The sequence below is a fragment of the Rissa tridactyla genome, chromosome 7 (genome assembly GCF_028500815.1).
Source record: "Rissa tridactyla isolate bRisTri1 chromosome 7, bRisTri1.patW.cur.20221130, whole genome shotgun sequence".
NCBI lineage: Eukaryota > Metazoa > Chordata > Aves > Charadriiformes > Laridae > Rissa > Rissa tridactyla.
This window is the reverse complement of record NC_071472.1, coordinates 22,278,511-22,298,890: the sequence shown is the minus strand read 5'-3', so window position 1 is coordinate 22,298,890 and position 20,380 is coordinate 22,278,511. Positions and strand designations below refer to the sequence as shown.

The following is a 20,380-nucleotide window of genomic DNA, read 5'->3' as shown; positions in this document are numbered from 1 at the left end:
TTAAACTGAACCACTCTGGAGGTACTCACTAACACCCTTGATTCTAGGGAGGTTCACAGGTTTGAGTTTTGGAAGAATTTTGCTCACAGACTTGGTTTGTGCTTTTATATCTTGATAGTTGTTCCTGCTGAGGATGGAAAAATTGGAACTGAGGTTAATTGCCTTTTGCTCCCCTTTTCCTCTGAGAAGGCATCAGCACAATTGCCAGTTATGTTTTAACTAAGGAATCTTTAGATACAAAACACAGAATGAGCAGCAGCTCTGAGTTGACTTTTGAACTGGGTCACTGTAACATGGTTCTCCATGTACTGGTTAATCGTGAGTGTTAGTAACTATACAGGGGCACTGTGCTGCTGCTGCTGTTTTTGAGCTGTCTCCTGGTATTTGTCCTTGTTCTTCTAAAGGGACTTTTTATCTCTGTGCTTGGGAATCCTGGAGGAGCTTCTCCTTCTTGAAACATTAACAATTTTTCTTGAGAAAAATGGCTGAAAGCTCTGGAAGTCACACATGCAGAATTAAAACAAGTTTGGTTTACTTTACTGTCTTGCGCTTGTTTTCCCTCATGACACTGGTATCCCAGTAGCTGATCTTACTTTGGGAATGCTGCTGACAGAAGAAGGAACAGAAGGCTCCTGTAAAGCAGCAGAGCAGATGCCAGTGTATGGACTGAGATGGCGTTGAGATCCTGCATGAGTTTGAAAGAAACAAATGTGCAGGTGGCAGAGGGAGGAGAAGTTAGCAGTAATTTTGCCCTTCAGCTATCTCTCCACAGATTCAATTAATTTGCCTGAGAAGAACAGAGAGTTTAATTTAGCTGCAGTGGAATCAAAGTGGAATTGCACAGTTTTGTATGGTTGCTTTTCACTGGCACAGCTGTCATGAGAAGAGACATAATCATTCTTGAGCCTCTATTAGTTATGAATGTAAAATATTCCTGACTGTTGGGGCCTTGGCTGTATGAGAAGGCAGTGCCTTACTGCCAGCCCTGCTGTGTTTGCATTGTGGCATGCTAGTTGACCAAATAAATTACAGTTACTGGCAGATTTTGACCCAGTAAACAAAATAATAGAGAAAACTTTAAAACAGTGAGAACTGGTAATTTAGTCTTTTAGGCAGAACTGTTATAGGGAGGTAATTTTTAACCTAGAGGTCAACCCCTTCAGTGGAGAAAAGTAGTGACCTTGCAGGCTACTGCAGGCCTCACAGAGCTATGTTATCTGCCATGTGCTTGTCAAGTGTTCTTTGATCTGCACGAGTACACAAAGGTACAGGGGGAGAAAGTCTTATGGTAATATTTGTGAGAAGGATGGAGTAGTTAAAGAGGAAGAGGGAAAATATCTTTCTGCATAAAAAATCTTGGTTGATTGAAAGACTGATTGAGTGCCTGTTTCTTGCAGCGGGAAGGACATGTTCAAGTCGGCAGTTCACGTGTTCAAATGGACAGTGTATCCCAAGTGCATACTGGTGCGATCGAGTAAAGGACTGCACTGATGGAACAGATGAAAGAGCGTGCCGTGAGTCTTAACTCTTAGCATTAGATCTGGTTTCATCTCATCTCTCTGTGGCATTTTAATAAATTTGTAAGATTAAAGGGCTTGTTGATGGACAGGATGACCACAATATGCTTCTTATTATGGGAGTTTCATTTCAGATTCTTTTGTGTACTAGAGCTGATGTTCTGATACAGATCCATTATCGCAGAACTCGAATGCAAACTGCTGCCATATGATCAGGGCTTCTTGTTTGTCATTGCTTGAAAGATAATTAATAGTGCATTGGAAAAAAGCAACCATGTTTAAAAGGCTTAAAGCCTTGGGAGACTCAGAGCTAACTTTGCCAAATTTTTTCATATTCTTTTTGCATACTCCTAATGAAATCTGCGGTAACTATAACCTGTATAGAAAAGCAGAATTTGACCCCAAATCACTTCTTTGAGGGACTTGACCCTTTCAAAAGCATTTGTATTCTAGACTGCGGTTTCCTGTAGAAATGAAGTGGCATTGGGTCGTATTGTATTCAGATAAGCTGATTATTTTGTGCCAACAAAATGCAGATGCATAAGTAGGTTTTTTTCAGTCTAACTTCCCCAGAGCTGAGGCTGCCTGACTGTCTGGTGACAGCCTCTCTGGATCCTGGCCTAAGTTGAATACTGATGGAAAGGACAACTGGCCACAGAACAGAGGCCTCATTTTTCGGAGATGTTTTTGCCTAATACCTACACAACAGTGTGTAACAGCATGTCTGTTCATTGTTAGTATTAAGGAAAAGCTTTACGCATGTCATGAGTGACATGTAACGTATGAGCTGCTATTCCAGCTGTTAAAACTTAGTGTGCCTTTGGGAAAAAGACATAACTGTAAACTTTGCTCAGAACCAGACATGGGGCAGGAGGCAGGGGAAGAGGCTAGTGTGCTAAAGAATAGATAAAGAAGCAAGAAATCAAATGTTCTTAACGGCTGCGCTTAGAGGAAAAAAGGGCATATGCATGTGTGGCGTAGAGGAAAACCAGTGTATTACATGGTCAGCCAACTGCTAATGTGTTTTATTTTATACCTGACTCACAAGTGGCTAAAATGTACATAAATGAAAGGTGATTTAGAACTATATGGTAGTCTGGAATAAAGCATTGCTGAGACAGCCAGCTTGGAACTTTTCCATGTGATAGACCCACGGCCAATTCTGAAGTCACCAACACAAATGGCTACAAGCCAAGATCCAAAGTACCCCATATTATTGCTGGAAGAATATGTTCTGTAGCTTGGCATTTTTTCTCCTGAAGTTTAGAGGAAGAATAGAGATTGGTAACTTAATTTGGCAAATCTACGACACATTAAAAAAAAATCCTGAAGAAAAGAAATTTGTTTAAAAAATGCATTATCTGTGAATTAAAAAAGAGGAACTGCTTGGCATCTCTGAGAAATCTTTGAGCAGTCGTTGAATACATTGTGGAACATCCAGATGAAATGGTGTGATCGTTATAACGCAGTAGATCTGTGGCAGACTGGGAGTGGAGTCCTAAAGACAATACTCACAATTCTTTCTTCAGGCTAGAAGCTGCCGTGATATTTGAAAATTGAAGTGCACATTTTATTTCATGTTTAACATTCTCAACTAAGTAAATTAAAAAGGCAGTTTGGAAAGGGGCATCTCGGTACCTTAACAGTACTGCTGTGTGGGAAACCCAATCTTTGCTGCATCAGCCAGTAGGCCCCATGAGTGTTGTGACAGCAGCATATTTAGCCCCAGGCCGAGGGACTGCCTCGTATCTTTCAACAGCCTCTACTCTGGTTTATTAGAATGTGTGTTGACAGTCCCTCTAAGACAGAAGAATGACTGTGGCTTGGAACATTGAAAGTAGGAGTGTTGGACTAGTTTAAAGAAATGTGGTGGTGCTGGAGACAAGAGAATCGAGAAACATAATGACAAGACCCATCCAGAAAGGCCGGTTAATTTTATTGCCTCTCTGTCTTTGCAAAGCCTGGAAATTTAAACAGAACCATAAGATAAAATTGATAATTTGGTGATTTTATAATTAACCATACAGTAAGGATTAGTTTAAATGTTAGATTTTACTGTTTTGAATCAGATTCTAATACTTGCTTCGAATGTTAATTTTTCCCACTGTTATTATTTTATTTCCCACTGTTATTATTATTCCCACTGCATTAATTTTTCCCACATATATAAGAGGAATATCAATATTTTGGCCTTTTCCTTTGTCATTATTTTTCCCTTATTTAATTTACACTAAGGTTTCATAAATAATAATGAAACATCCATGAAAAATGAAAGAAAAAAGCTATTTAGAATTGATTATGTTATTTCACGAAGCCTAATAAAATGCAAACTCATCATGTCTGTTTATTTATGCCTTGAACTGACTGATCTGTCTGGAAGCAGATTTAGATTGTAAAGAAGATGAAGTTTTTGTTGCTGAATAAGTTACATTATTTAAGAAACTAGTCAAATGCAAAATGCCACAAATACAAAGTAACTGAGCAATTAAACATGTAAAAAAATAGAACAAAGGAATTCAAAGCCTTAGTCCATTTTACTGCTAATGGGATTAACAGCAAGGGAAAACTACCCAAGCAGAGGCTAAGATAAACATCAGAACAATGTTTCAGCTACGGGTCATGTAATTAGTGCATTGAAGCTGCTTTAATTTCATAAAATTGTGCATTTATATTCTTTAAATATATGTATCAGATTGTATTTCCAGCTTTTTAAATACTCAGCAGCTAGCAAATACTTTCATTTTAAAACTTTAGAAACATAGAATGAAATGGTAGGCTATCTGAGGTAGGAAATACTTTCTGGGAGTAAGCAGCCAACACTGGTGTCATTTTTCTGTGTTACATACTTTATTTCTTTCAATTAAAGGTAGAATGCTCTCTCCTGCCTCAGCTTCATAGTTGAAAAATGAAGATCCCAGCCATGTCTTTTTTGCTTTCCTGTGACTGATAGGATAACCCTCCTGGATACAGCCCTGGCAGCTGAGCACTGCACTGGGGCCATGAGGGAGAAAGGGGAAGTATTTTAAAGACTTGTTCTTTGGGGCTGATGGGCTGAATGCAGACCCAGAAACCCTGGATTTTTGATTTTAATTTTGATGTTGAGTTGCTGCCATGGGTCAACTGCCTAACCTGTTAATTCCTGCCTCTTGTTTGCTACACTAAATAGCCGTTTTGGTCAGGAAGTGGGCAGCCAGGTCTGGGATGAATTCGCAGAGATCAGGGTTAAAGTGAACAAAGACCAAGAACTGAAGAGATCATAAGAGTTGTAGTCCAAGGAGGAAGAAAAAGGCCATGGTCAGAGGCTAATGTTCTTGAAGTTGGACAAATTACATGTAACAGCTGCAGGACAAGGCAGAAGTTCAGGCTGAAGGAAATATTTCCACCAGGGATAGTTTGTGACAGGGAAGAAGTAAAACTGGAGCAAGGTAAGGAAGGCAGCCAAAGGCTAGAGTGGCAGGGACTAAAATCAGGAATTTAGGCCAGGAATGAGGGTCTGGTCAGTCTGCCGGCTCTCAAAGCATCTCTGCTATGAACACTGCCTCGTATCACGTAGCTGATAGGACTGTTGGGCTTGAGGTAAGTCCTCCTCCTGGTGTCTCTGGTAGGCTATGAGCTGTCAGGACAATGATTTGCCCACTGTGAGGTGGTGGCAGTGAGTCAAAGGGTTTTAATTAATTTTATTTTGTAAAATGTTTTGAAATGCTGCGATAAAAGACAACACTTGGAAGTAAGAAATTGCCCCTTTTTTTCTTTCCCCTTCTTATGACGTGATTTAGGGTTACAGAAGGTTATACTTCCTGACTGTGTGACAGAAATCAGTGTCTGCTGAATCAAACACCTTGTTGCAACTGTTTCCTGCTACTGTTTTTGTATGGATTTATTTCCAGTTTGCAGAACAAAAGTGTTAGGCAAAGAGCAAAATAATGTAGGTTTAGCAATTCCTGTGATATAGCTTTCAAGAATCTTCCATGTGTTTACATTGAAATGTGCCGTTTAAATATGTTTGTAACCACCCCAAAACAGTTTGTGGGTTACAAGGAGCAAGGTGCCTCATCTGTCATTTGTGCTGGCGTTTGCCAGTGTTTTATATTTTGCAACTGAAGTGCTGGCATACCACGGGGAGACAGATTATGGAGAAGTATTTTGGCTAAGAGAAAGAGAAGCCTGAGAGGAAGAGGAGAGAAAGAAGAGCTCCCTTTCTTCCTGAGCACTTGAATGAACGTAGCTGGATTTCCCCGTTTTCACAAAGCTCATATTATCTTCTAGGAACTGTGATCACTAGGAAAAGATCTCTTCTTGTCAATTTTCTGTAATTAGCCAAAGGTTCTTGGGAAGAACAGATAAAGGAAACAATGTTCATGTTGGAGGGTCTTCACAGTTAAAAGCGAGGTGAAAGAAAACAGTGTTTATATTTTTCTGTCCCTTCACTTTTCTCTCATGTTCGGTCTTATACTATGTTCTTTCACTCTCCTCTTGTATAGATGGATTCTCAGACCTCATTAGATGCAAACTACCTACCCTGTTGTCCTTTTAACTGGGAACCTTATCCTTGCTTTTTAGCTCTTTCTAATCCATCTGTCACTGACCTAGAAAAGAAACAACGTGTCCGAGTCCCTGGAAGAGAACCCTTCCTTTGGTTTTTACGTGGTTCCCACTCACTCACACTGCACTGACACTTTTTCCATGTGCCCCCTAGGACACAGAGAGTATGATCAGCTTCTCTGATCAGTGTCACTTCTTGCATAGCTATGGATTTTTATACCCAAATGCATTGCTCTGGGATCAGGTGTGTATAGAGGAATCTTAGTTTAAAAAAAAAACAGACAAAAAAGTCAAATAAAAGCTAGGAAATGTTTATTGTGCAAGCCCCAAATGCAGTGACTAAAGTAAGACCTTCCAACTTAAATTCAAAATGTCATGATACTCACATACTCGCTTTCCAGACTTTCTTTGCTGGAGAGCTTTTCATTAAACTAGATTGTATAGGTCTTCCAGTTTAGGGGGTTCATCCCATTCCTACCCTCCCCACTAACAAGGTCCAGATTCTTCTTTTCCTATTCAGAACTTTACATTTGGTGATAGAGAGCAGAAGAACTCAGCTCTCATTGCTAACATTTTCTAAATTTCGGAGAGAAAGAAAGGGAGTTTTAAGTCCTGTTTTTTCACAATTGCAAGGACAGGCACTCCTGCATTTTCAGGTATCCTAGCATTATTATGAAGTTCCGTTTCGGCTTCCTTCATTCTTTCAAAGTAGTCCATCACAAGCACAATGCCATAGGTGCATCTTGTGTGTGATTTCCGCAGGGGCCTTAGCTAGAAGCTAGTGGAAAGTGTAGCACAGTGGTTGGCCTTCACAGAAACCAACATTTCATGCTTGATTCTTGTACCTTTGCCACTTCTCCTCCCATAAAAGTGTGGATGGTTATCCCAGCTGCTGTGGAAATGTCTTGATGGCCCAGATGATACTTCTGAACCCTGCGGTGCATTTGCTATAGCCTTTGGTGTAACTCACAGCTTTGTCGTTATTCATGAGGATTCATGCCCCAAATAATGAAAACCATTTTATTAAAATAATATGCTATAAGGTACAGAGAGTATAATGTGCAATGTACAATGCAATGAAAAATATCTTTCAGATCAGTGAGAAAACTGTGATCAGAAATATAATTTATTGAACTTGGCCTTTAGACAGGGGAGTGGGAATGGGATTACCTGTACAGAGTTTAAAATTTAAATTAATGTCTGTCGGGCTCTTCAAAGACTGTTCTTGCTTCTGCAACTACAATTAAAATAAAGAACCTGTACACCAAACGGATCTGAAAAGAAAATACGGAAAAAGAAGTACTTGTTCAAATTCTAGTAAATCACCAGTGTAGTCAGAATGTGTATTTTGAATTGCCTGCAAAACACCTTTACTTAGTGCCCTGCTTGGTATTTTTATAATGGTTTACATTTATACACTAGATTATATAATATAATAAATAAAGATTTTTCCAGGCTGAGGACTTCTTCAGGCTTGCTGCAGGAGAGAAAACTTTGACTAAGTCTCCCTTCTTCTAAGGGAGTTTAATATAAGCTTGAGAAAATCTTTATTAACTCATATGGAAGTAAGATGGAATAAGAATTCAAACAGAAAATCTAAAAGGTGCAAAATGAAATTTGGTTATTCTGTTTCTGGAGTTCATTTCTCTAGCTGTATTTACGTATAGAGGCAAAGGTTCAATAAATCTCACTTCTAAAAAATAATAATTATTTGCTAATTATTTTGCCATTTGCCTGAAATAAGTAACTTTTGCCTGCACAGCAATGAGCTAAACTGAGCTCATATTTTCATTCTCAACTCTAGCACGTGCACATGCTTAATTCGTCAGATAGTTCCACTAAACTCACTGGCAGCTTATATACAGAAGTATTTTCAGAATTGGTTTTAAGTTGTTTGAAGTAACCCCTTGTGTTGGCCTGTAGGTCACCTACGTAGGTAGAACAGCGAGAAACTGAAAAATCATTCATTCTCCAGAATCATTTTTGGTTTGGGAAGGAAAACAAGTAGTAAAAAAACGGAGATCCTGAAATTGATCATGCACTTGGAAGTTCAACATCCTTGGCTTAATTAGAACAAAACCATAAAAACCTGAAGCTTCTGAGTTTGAGAACTCATGACATTCTAAGAGGACCTAGGAACCGTAAATTTCAGGAACTCCTTTTCTACCTTAGCACTTTTATTAAGATCAATAAAGTGTAAAACTGAGGTACAAGTAAATAAAATAAATGTTCACTGCTTGCTCTCATTTCGTGTTGCATTGGTTTCTATCATATTGTAAACTGTTTGTGTTGCAAATCTTTTTGGGGTGTGGGAGGGCATCTAAGTTTTTCCTTGCTTCTTGTGGGGTTTTGTATCTGTCTGGAGGATATTCTTAAATATCTGTTGGAGGAGACAGCATACTGGATAAATGGATTGTTTGTCAGTAGTAGTATGGGAAGTTTCGTATTCCTTGTTTTCCTATAAATCGAGATACTCTGTTGACACTGGATATATATGACTCATTATATTCTATAGTCTAACATTCATGCTAATACTGAAGAATTTCTTATTGTAGACTACCCAAGATGTGAACAGTTATCATGTGCAAATGGAGCATGTTTTAATGCAAGCCAGCGATGTGATGGCAAAGTTGATTGCAGAGATTCTTCTGATGAAGCTAACTGCAGTAAGTACCACATGCAGAGTGATCCCTAACAAATACGCTTTATAAACCCTCTTTTAAAGTCAAAGATTGTGGTTTTCTGACAGATTTTCTCTATGTCTTTCTGTGCTAAAATGTTTTTCAGCACATGGATGTACCAGTACGCAGTTTCAGTGTGCTAATGGAGAATGCATCCCACGAGCCTTTATCTGTGACCATGATGATGACTGTGGAGACAGGAGTGATGAAAACTCTTGCAGTATGACGTTTCTTAGTTTTTTTCCACTTTCTTTAACTGTTTACCTAAGAACTGGTTCAAGCAGATAGCAGTAAGTAGATTGCTTGCCTATACAGCCAAGACTTCTTTGTATGGAAAGATGTGGGGAGGACCCACAAACATTTCTGAACTCTTATCAAGGAATGCTTCCCAGCCATGGAGGGCTTTGAAAAAAATGTTCATTGTTTTTTTTAATTCTGTTTCTCTGAGTACAAAGCATAAAAATATTTTAGCCCCTGATGTCTTGAGTATCATCTCCTTGTCATGTCCACCTTCAGGGACCTTGTTAATAAGGTGCTCTGCATGTCGTTGCACAATTAATTGAGAAATTTAGCCTTTCTTTTGATTTCTGTAAAGAACCAGAGTATGCTAAAATAAAGTTCATACATGAAAACAGAGCAAACCAGCAGAGTTTACAATATATACAAAATATGGAGCTGGTTCAGTTTTTCAGGAGAGATTATAAATGACTATTCATCTACGAGGCAATATTACTATTTCTAACGTTTTAGTCACTTAGAGTAGTTTGATTTTTCTCATATTTCTTTCCTTAGCTTACGCAACTTGCAGAGGCAATTTTTTCACTTGCCCAAGTGGCCGTTGCATTCATCAAAGCTGGATATGTGATGGAGATGATGATTGTGAAGATAATGAAGACGAAAGAGGATGCGGTATGTACTTCTAATGATGACATTTTCAGAGGAAGACCTCACTAAGCCACTTCTATGAAATTTGACCGATCAAGATGTTCTGAATCCATTTTAATTCTCTGAAAACCTTAGAATTCTATCTCCGCATGTTTCTGTTTGTTTTTTGTTTTGTTTTGTTTTTTTGTTTACTTATGCAATATTTTTTATTGGGGCATGTGTGAGAGTTATCGCTGTCATACTGAGTATGATGCAAACTAAGTCTAGCATATAGCAACATCTTTTTTTTTTCTATTACATCTTCTCTTACATCTTTTTTTTTTTTTTCCCCTGTGGAGGTTTTTCAGCTTGTCTATTAAACGACATGAGGCTCCTAATAACCAAAATCAATTGGTTGAAAATGAAAATAACTCATTTCCTGCAAGATTTGTCATGCAAGAAACAGAAATTTTAATGGATGAAAGTGTGGGCTTTATCTCCTTTCATTGGTCTTTTCTATGATGAGCATTATTCTCTTTATGCAGACAGCCTTTGCGTGTTTTGAAACCACAAAACTATAGTTCCATTTCTGGTGCACCAGTTAGTCTAAAGCTAAATGGTTTACTGTTTCTAACAACACAGAAAACTAAAAGGATTTATGTGTCTGCACAAGTATTCTTTGCATTGTACTTTGAAGGTAAAAGAAAGCACAACAAGAAGTATAGATGATATTTCTTTTATAGTCTTTCCCAGCTGCGTGCAAGAACCAGAAACTGAATAATGAAAGATAGAGGTGTTTTGAGAAGCATCTGTTAGGGAAGAAATTCTAAGTACTATCTAAAACATACTCCTCAATTGTTCTTGTTTTTCTTTTCCATAGAAAGCGGTCACCATGAATGCTACCCGGGAGAGTGGTCCTGCCCTGGCTCAGGGCATTGCATTCCAATTGGGAAAGTGTGCGATGGGGCTGCAGACTGCCCTGCTGGAGAAGATGAAACTAACATCACTGCGGGCAGACATTGCAGTATGTATTAAAATCAAAAGCCTACACAGAATAGCAGAAACATCAGCAAAGACGTCTTTTTACGTTCACCTTTTGTCTTCTAAACAACACTGAAATTTTGGAAGCTCACCATTTTTGTTGTCACTGTTTCGACTAGATGGTCTGAAACAGGCATAAATGCTGTGAACAGACTGTTCCTTTTGTAAATCTGTACATGAAGTTTCACAAATAAGGATTTTGACTCACTCTCCATACTCTAAAATGTGTTCAAGAAGGCAGGGAAGGGTGTGCTATATGCCTTTTGTGTTTAAATAACTGTGCTTTCCGCTTCCTATAAGTAAGAAGAAATGTTGTGTACTGATCAGAACACAGGGCTGAATTAGTGTATCCTGAGCCTTGGCTAGGTCACTTAGATTAGATTTTTCAAAAATATCTTGTCACCTGGGACATCTGGTTCTCCAGTTAGTGGTATGTTGGGTTTTCTTTGCTGGAGGCAACGAACATGCATAGTTCCTGTTAATTTCCCTCTGAGAATCAGGACCTAGGTATTTTACATTTTTGATTTCTAGGAAGAAGAAAATTCCTATTAACAAAATCATGCCTTTTAGAATAGGAGGGCAGAGAAAATAATAGGAAATTAAACCTTATTGTAAAAAAGCATCTCTTGCTTTGCTGAGTGGTTTAGTAGTAACATCAGATGTGGTCTGCCAAGCAAGGACTTTAACAGAAGAAATTGATGAAAAGGAAGATGAAAAGGAAGGAGGTAGAAGTCAGCAAGTCCTTTACAATCTAATTCGATCACCTATCATTGAATTGTTTATCAGGTAGCAGCACAAGGAAAGGGAGAAGTGGTGAAGGAAAAAAGAAGAAAGAGAGAAGAAAAGGATAAAGAGGTGTTTCTCCATGGATACAACCCAGCCAATATATTCGAATATATTGGAGTAATATACATATTCTTCTTAACATAATGTAGCACTTGTTTTCTGCATAAAAGGGTAAATTATGAGGTTATGTGCCAATAGATGGAGCTCAAGGACGGTTTTCTTCACAAGTAGGTCTTATGGAACCAGAGAAAGATACGGTGCATTGCAGATGGCTTCCTCTATGCAGCTTTTTACATAGCACTTACCAGTGGTGGTTCATAGAAGATTGATGTTTATCCTTTAACTCTGTTCTGAAAACCTATTATAAACAGTAGATTATTTTCTGCCTTCCATTTCCTTGCCTGTATGTATGTAAGCCTATGTGATTTTGTCAACCTTTAGACATAATTTCTTGCACAGATTTTTTTTAAGAAATTGCAGACTCGTCATAGAAAAGACTACAGCTTTGTAACTTTGTAAGGCAAAAAGCTGTTCTACTGGCAATACTTGTAACTGTATTTCTGAACTATTTTCTTTCCTTTTTAGACATATCACAGTGCGCTGCTCTGAGTTGCCAGTATCGCTGTCATTCTTCTCCATCAGGAGGGATGTGTTATTGCCCTGCAGGATATACAATAAGTAGCAATGACAGTCGTACTTGTATTGGTAAGTGAAGTACCGTGCTTGCAGGTATCTAGTACCTTCTCACAGCTCATTAGGAAAGTTTGGATTCCAGGAAGGCAGGTAAGTTCCAAATGGGTGGATACAGTGGCAAATAGACACTTGGATGTCTGTTTTATTATCAAATTTTTTTACAGGTCTTTTAGTGGTTAGATGGGGAGGGTTTGTTTCTGCTCCAGGGATGTGTGGTGGTGTATGCCTGGAAAAAGTTAATGATATTGAAGTGTTTGGTATTTTTTGAAAGTGGCTGTATATGAAGATATTAGAACATTGTACTTTAAAATGAAAAGGGTGCTTTGTATTTGCTCTATGGAATGGCTTTATCTCCTGTAACATTTCAGTATATACATTATTTAAATGAAAATGAATAATATTTGCAAGAATGTAAAGCTAAGTGTGGTATTTTGGTGTTGCATTTCTATTCTGCAGCTGGTATAACTTGGAAGCACAAACCCTTGGTACTACAAATTGTTTATCTTAGTAACTGGAAATAGAGTAACTTCAGAATCATGAAGTTTAGCACTGCCTAATAAAAGAAACTGGGTAAATATCTGTTATGGGTTTTCAACCCAAGCTATGGTGTTTGTGCTATTAAAAGTATTCCAGGTGCTCAATCTCTAATGATATTTCTGTATTTTTGAGAATACTGGGTGGCCTAGGGTTATATGAGCTGCAATGATGGGATGATTGCTCTTAATAGAGAGGAGGAATCAATGCACTGACTCCAGGCACAAAATTTACTCCATTTTTTCACTCTTCTGTGGGAAATACATGAAGGACACCTTTGCAAACGTGATGCAGTCCATGGTGCAGTCTTCTGTTGTTCTTTGACTGCTCTGTAAACCTAGATATCTGATTCTGGCATGTAAATCTGAGTCAATGTATTTTGATTTGCCAGGTCTAGGCATATATTTATAGTGGGAGCAAGACTTGTCATGGGGGAATGGCTCACTTTCAGTACTGTATAATTCCAGGTCTTAGTTTAATTCAATGTTAGTGGTTTAAGGTCAAAAGAGTGAAACTATAGTGTTACCAAAGTGTATTAGTTATTAAAGCCATAACCTTTTTGATTTGTCTTCTATTTGTTTGCTTCTGGCTCACTGTATACTAAAGGTTTTTAACACATATGGAAGCTGGAAAGCTACCGAGAACAACATTTTTCAGTACCAAAATGTACTATCTAGGAAATATTTCATTTTCACTTATGTGTTAATAAATGTTTTAAATCAGAAGTTCCAGCAGAAGGAACATATGCGAACTCATTTTCTCCTTTTTTTGGCTTAACAGTAGAATTGCCAGGTTCCAGCAATGTAATGTCCTGATTCTACTCAAGTTTTCAAGTGAAGGAGGTCAGGTTTTAATGTCAAAACCATGCGTTAAGTAATGTCAGAAATCTCCTGGGATTTAAATAACCACAGATAGGAGATAAGATGAAACACCAGTGTTCCGATCTGATGGGGTTTTTTTTTAGAAAATCAGAATTTTAAAAATCCTTGTTTTTAAAAGATGACTAGTTAAATATTTCACAATTTTAGAAGTAAAGGATTCTGCAGCAACCCTGGAAATTGCTTGTAGAGCACATCTGTGAGAACTTGCTGGGTCATCTTAGCTGCAGACTCTACCTGCATGGTATTTTGCATGCCAAAGTGAAGTTCTTTGTACTTTTTGCTGGCTGGTTCTGGTGCACAGCCAGCTTTTAATTGGAAATCAGACACCTGTTAGCATGGTACCAAGTTGGAGCTAATAAACACTGACTTTTTTAGCAGGACTTATTTGCTTGAGTTAGTGCTTGAACACTAACATAAAGGTAGGGCTCTCCTTCAGAGTGGGCTTAAATCCAGCAGAATGTGTGCGTGCGCAGTGTGCAGCTCTATTGCAGGAAGAATTCTGCATAGACATATCATGTATTGTGGGAAGCAGACAATGCCATCCCTTCCAATGAATTTTCCTCCTCTCCTGACAGGTGTGGGTTTTTGGTTTTTTGATAAATGGAGGGAGGAAGGGGGCAGGGGAGAGGGGGGACATGGCACGGCACAGGACAGCGTGGGTAGGTCTCTGGGCAGCAAACATGTTCTCCAGAAACAGAAAATTGAAACATTTGTGGAAAATCATACAAAACCTCTTTTCCCACGCCACAGTTTTGCGAACAGATATAAAGCAGGCAGAGAGGACAAACTTTCAGCTTCACAAATGTAATGATATCCCTTTTATACACAGCATTGTTTATAAATAAGCCTTATTCGCTTGACAGATTTTGATGACTGCAAAATGTGGGGTGTCTGTGACCAGCTGTGTGAAGATCGTGTGGGACATCACCAGTGCCACTGTGTGGAAGGTTATTTCCTAGAGCATCATCGGCATTGTCGGGCCAACACTTCAGGTTAGCGTCCAGCAGTGCAAGTGTCCTGCTGTAGTTTGACTAATAGATAGAACTAGGTAAAATGGGGCAGTTTGCATGGCTATGCCATACAACTGTGTCTGCTTTTAACTTAACTCTGGCCTTAAGGACTCAGGGTCAGGACAGCATCCAGAACATCAGCAAATATCACGAGACTGCATCTGAAGTTGGTGGAGCTGACTGCCTCATCAGGGCTGCTTCTCCTTAAAACATTGTCTTCTGGGCTGTAGCGCTTTCTCAGCATTCCTGAATTCCACAGAGTTGGGAGGTTGTTGCCAGAGCCCTCCTTAATAGACCAAGTTGTGCTCCTGTGGGAGGCAGTTTCCTGACCCGCTCGCTGTGAAACTCAGTGGGAAACCTCCAAAATAAACCTTACTTTTTCTAGAAGGACTGTGTCATGCAAGAAGATGATTTTGCTGAATGGTGAGCTCAAACACTTGCCTGGGAGAGAAACCGTGCTCCTGGCTTCTAGTGTCCCAGAGCCTGAACTGTGCAAGAATGCTTTTGCCTCACACAGAGTGGGGTTCCCCATCAACAGCAGGCAGCTGCTCCTGGTTGTTCACCTCCTGCTCCATTCTGAAAGCAGGCCCTGGGAAGCCCTTCTTTGTGGAGATGTAATAGCCTAACAGGCTTTTGTGTGAGGCAGGTGTTCCTGCCTGCAGGAACTCAATGGGAATGGGAGTCCCTGCTTGGCATAGCTGATTAGCAGTCTTGCTTCTTAGAAAAGCGTGAACTGCCCAGTTCCCTCCCCCTTTCCTTCTTTCTTCAGCCACGTCTGCAGAGCAGTCATCATCTCGCAATTTTCTAAGTATGCCCTCAAAAAATAGGGAACTTTTTGAGCTAATGAAATATGCTTGACTGTATTAAGACATGCATATGCCAGCACCGGGAAAGATTGTTCTTCTTCCAGAAAAATTCTGGATCTTTCACAAGACACTTTTCATTCAAATTAGCATGACTTTTGGGCCAGTGAGTTGTTTGTAAAATGTTGATTCTCTATCTTGTTAATGGGGAAATTTCATACCTGCTTTAAATCAGTTTCCCTGGATTCATTTTTGCTTTAATTGGGGAGGGTTTTATGAGTAGGGTGAATAGGTTTTGGACTTAAATGTACTCTTGTCAGACTTACACCAAGCCTTTCAACAGGCACGTACTTTCAAAGTGAGCTTTCCTTCAAAGATTTGCTGGAATTTCTCTTCTATTGTAAGATACAGCAAAGATTTTCTGATGAGATGAGAGAATGAAGAAGGTGGATAGGATAGAGCGGTACATAAAAAGATAAGAAACGTGGCCTGCCTGCTAGAATCAAAGGAATATCTGAATCCCATGGGGCAGAAAAATCTTAAGAAAGTTTGTACTTCGATTAAGGGAGTGAAAGCAGGGAAATAGAAGAGTAGAAACAGTCTTTTGGAGTTTAGATGCACAGGGGTTTTGTAAAAGTTTGACCCAGTAGGGCTTTAAATATCTATTCCTGCCTGGTTTGCTCCAAGTTTGGAAACCAAAGGCAAATTAAAGCAAGTTAGTACTCACAGAGGAACATTTATACAGATTGTAGGCTGAGCATCTATTTAAACCTTGGTGACCAGTGTGTATGAACCAGTATGTATATATTTCAATGACCCTTTGCAGAATAGCTTGCCTGCAGAGTAGTCATATATTTGTCGCCCCTGCTTTCAGCTGGCGTTGCATCAATTATTTTTTCCAATGGCCGTGATTTACTGATTGGAGATCTTCATGGCAGAAGTTTTCGTACTTTGGTGCAGTCGCAGAATCGTGGGGTTGCAGTTGGAGTGGACTTTCACTTTTACCTGCACAGAATCTTTTGGACTGATACAGTGCAAGATAAGGTGGGTAGAAATTTCAAAAAGAATATATTTTTGTGTATGTGGAGGTAGAGAACTGCATGAGGGAGAATGTGTTGATAGGCCTTCATTTTTGAGAGCAGAAGCTGGCTGTATTTTTGTTTTCTAACAAAAAAGCTCCTTGAAATGTTTTATGTTAATCACCGCGTTTTTCAAGCTATACTATTACATGTGACATATTAAACAAAGAATCCTATTATATGGGAATGTCTTGAGCAACTTTTAATTGTACTCGAGATTGAGTCCAAAAAACTAATTAAGAGAAATAGTAGACATTCTTTCAAAACTGAACAAATTTTTCTTGGTAATTTTTTGAAACACGATCATTTAAAATGTAAAAGCTGTGTGGCTTCCAAGATGATAAAAATCAGATTTCTTCATATACTTCAAATGGCACTGTAATTGAGCTTGAATAACAAATATTGACAGTATTTTGTGTAATGAGCCAATATTTTGTTACACTTTTTTTTTTTTTTTAAGAGGAAATATTTTAGCTTTGAGATACAGTAAAACAGAGTAGTTTTAAAAAACAGTCCGGAGACCTTTGTGAAAGTTGGACTTCACCCTTGTTCTTTTTCTCTGTGCGTAACTTACTGAAACAAAAAAAGTCCTAGGTCAAGCTGAAGCTTCACAATCTTCATCCCCATATTGATTGTCATGCAGAGTGAAGGAGAATCCATGGCCTGTCTCCTGCTGACACTACGTATTGATCAATTTGGTGTCACCATTGTTATTCTGAACCTGCACATAAGCTGTAAACTATAGTCTCGACTACAGTACCACGTTGGCTCTGTTGAAAGCACACTGTATGGCAACCAAGTAGGACAGGATTTGTATGCACAATTTTCGACTTGTTCACAATTCTAGCATTTTTATTTTCCCTGCAGTGCGTTCCCATTCCTGCAATTTCATTGACAATGGCCAAATTAAGTTAGGGTCAAATCTGAACTTTTGTGAGACTGGTGATTTATGCTATCTCTGTAAAAGGTATAAACAAAAGATAACGTGTTCTTTCACTGCACACCCCAGATGGCCAGGGCTGTCTTTTTTATCTGCCCCAATATAGTTAAATCCTAATTAATTAATTAGGATTAATTAATCCAATTAAGTCCTAGCTAGAACACACAGATGAAAACAATGACATTAAGGATTTTCTTATATGATGCATATTTCCACCTGATGTCTTAAAATAAATGTAGTATTAGGGGATTTGGTTTGGTTGTAATTTTTTTTTTTTATGATTAAGATGTAAACTAAAGCAGAAGAATTGTGGGTTGTGTTCTGTGACATCTTTATCTCATTTAGTGTACTGTCTGACAACCTAATGCCCATAAGCTCTTCCATCAACAAGGTTTCCAAAGAACAGAACAGACAGTTAACTGGTTTGCTTGATTATTGTCCCCTGGAGCAGAAGAATATTTAAAATGATACAACTATTTCATCTTTTATTTTTCTTGTATATATTCACTTGTGGTAATCTGTGTTTTCACTTAAATACATTCCAAACGTCATGCTGTTGTTCCAAAAAAGGGATAATGATTCCTAGCTTTTATCATATTACCCAGTGCTATAACACGATTACTGTATATATAAAATCACTGTGTTTATGCTTTTTTTCTTCATGTAGCTCTGAGCTTGCTTGTAAGATAATAACACTATTTCTTCTTGAGCATGATGCTGTTAAAATTAGCCTTAAATAAAGGAGACCAGAAGCAATTCTGTGCCTTCTCCTTCCTGACAGGAAGGAGAGCTTTCTCTTTCTTTCTTCACTTTGCAATTTCCCCTTAGTGGTTAGTGCAGTAAGAGCTCCCCCTCTTGTTTCTGGTCACTGCTGAGAGCTTTGCTAAAGTATGTTCATTTGTTTTCAAGTAATGAAAATACTGGGTTTTGCTAGATTCCAGGAAAGATGCACTTTCCTCATCTGTGTTGAGTTTTTTTTTTATTATTATTATTTATTTTAATCCAGCAATTTGTCATGTTTGCTAAAGCACAAGGCTGTTTAAGTCTGTTACCTTATGTTTTTTGAAAAAAATGCTAGTTGAAGGCAAGCTTCCTGTAGTTTTTGCATTGCTTTCCAAAGTTTTGCAAAAACCCTAAGCTAAGGAATAGCTTAGTGGGTAACTTGATTGAATCTAGTGGCCAATTGTGGATCTGTGCCCAATGTGGTGATAAAGGACAAGTGCCACATGTCTTGTGATTGGTAAAACATCAGGGGAGCACTGACAATATTTGTATTGTTTTCAGGTTTTTTCTATTAATATTGATGGCTCTGATTTGCAAGAAGTTTTAAATGTTTCAGTTGACACACCTGAAAATCTAGCAGTGGATTGGGTTAACAATAAACTATACGTGGTCGAGACCAGCGTGAACAGAATAGATATGGTTAACTTGGATGGAACAAACCGTGTGACTCTTATTGCTGAAAATCTTGGAAATCCTAGAGGAATAGCACTTGATCCAACTGTTGGGTAAGTGATATGTGTCAGGTAATGATATAAAATGTCAGAAATACCTTTATTCCCACGCAAAAAGAGGAGAACTAAGAAAAAGCTAGGCTCGTTATTTTAGAATCAGGTATAAAATGTTTTAAACACATTCTATCCTAACCTATTCTACACCTTAAATTATTTTGGGAGGGCTGTGCACTGCTTTTATTCCCACTGTGCGGAGTCTGTTTTATGGCTAGAGTTGCATGTGCATCAGCAGCTCTGAAAACGAGGGAACTGTGGAATTGCCCTGCAGATGAGTAGAAGTTATCCGGAAAGATTTCTGTTGCAATATCATCCACAGACCTCCTACTGTCTGAAATAAAGTGGTGGAGTGAAGCCAGAGAAGTTGGTGTCTCCCAACTCAACAGGCTTCAAAAATGTACGTGAGCAATGAAAACTTGGATCCTCAGAGAACGGGAAGGGGAATTTCATGCAACTTGTAGTGCTGGATGCTGCTTTCACGGTGCACCAATTTGTCACTGGTCTATTTCTGGCAGTACGCTTAAGTCTGTATTTTACTAAGGAAACTCAGTCTTTTGCGTGAAAGCATGTTGCTTTCTAGATTTATTCTATAAAAGAAAATTCAAATTACTTCTTGGGCAGGAGGTATAAAGTGTATTTTCGTAGTATGCTGGCTGAGAATCAAGCTGTCCTGAAAGGATACTGGTTTTAAATTCCATGTAGAATGTTTTTTTTGGTAAAATCTCAAGGAAACATGGGACTTTTTTGTTTTTTTTCTTCTTTATAGTTATTTGTTTTTCTCAGACTGGGATAGTCTGTCTGGTGACCCTAAAGTGGAAAGGGCCTTCATGGATGGCACAAACCGTCAGGATTTGATAAAAACAAAATTAGGATGGCCTGCTGGAATAACGCTGGATATTGTATCAAAGAGACTTTACTGGGTTGACAGCCGGTTTGATTACATTGAGACCGTGACGTATGATGGGCTTCAAAGGTAGGAGAAATATTATTCTGTGGAGGTTACAGTTACACTGATTATTTTGTATCTAGTTCAAAGAAAGATTTGTCTAAGAAAATGAGATAGACAATGGATGAAAATTACTACCTAATACATGTGATGCACCTTGATATCTATGTTGTTATCCTACTTCTAGACAATCCTTAATTCCTCCATCATTCTTTGTCCTTCATTTACCTTGAATACCTATTGCACTTCTTTTATACTGTATTTTTTTATAGTCCACCACTACAATACACATTGTTATAGCATTTGCTTTTTATTATTTTTGAATTCTATATGTTGTCTTTCATCATCATATCTTTGCATCTTTTTAATGAATGAATTTATTTGAAATATTCCACTCCAAAGCCTCCACTCTGTGTAATGGGTATTAAGTGCTCTTCTTACATTTTATAAATCTTTGCTGTGAGAAATTAAGTCATCGCTCACCCTATTGTGATGCTGGGGAAACTGTATCACAGCAGGCAAGAAAGGAGTCCTTGAATTTTTATGGGAACG

General features: G+C 38.4%; 1 protein-coding gene across 4 annotated transcripts in view; it reads left to right on the top strand.

Annotated features, from left to right (window-relative positions):
* Positions 1–20,380, top strand: part of LRP2 (LDL receptor related protein 2) — a 134,573-nt gene that overhangs the window by 27,522 nt on the left and 86,671 nt on the right. For all 4 annotated transcript variants that reach the window (XM_054208462.1, XM_054208459.1, XM_054208461.1 and 1 more), the window contains 10 exons: positions 1,398–1,514; positions 8,615–8,725; positions 8,847–8,960; positions 9,533–9,649; positions 10,485–10,628; positions 12,017–12,136; positions 14,403–14,531; positions 16,227–16,396; positions 18,656–18,879; positions 19,649–19,855. In XM_054208462.1, the coding sequence (XP_054064437.1) occupies positions 1,398–1,514; positions 8,615–8,725; positions 8,847–8,960; positions 9,533–9,649; positions 10,485–10,628; positions 12,017–12,136; positions 14,403–14,531; positions 16,227–16,396; positions 18,656–18,879; positions 19,649–19,855 (1,453 nt within the window). The remainder of the gene's footprint in view (positions 1–1,397; positions 1,515–8,614; positions 8,726–8,846; positions 8,961–9,532; positions 9,650–10,484; positions 10,629–12,016; positions 12,137–14,402; positions 14,532–16,226; positions 16,397–18,655; positions 18,880–19,648; positions 19,856–20,380) is intronic.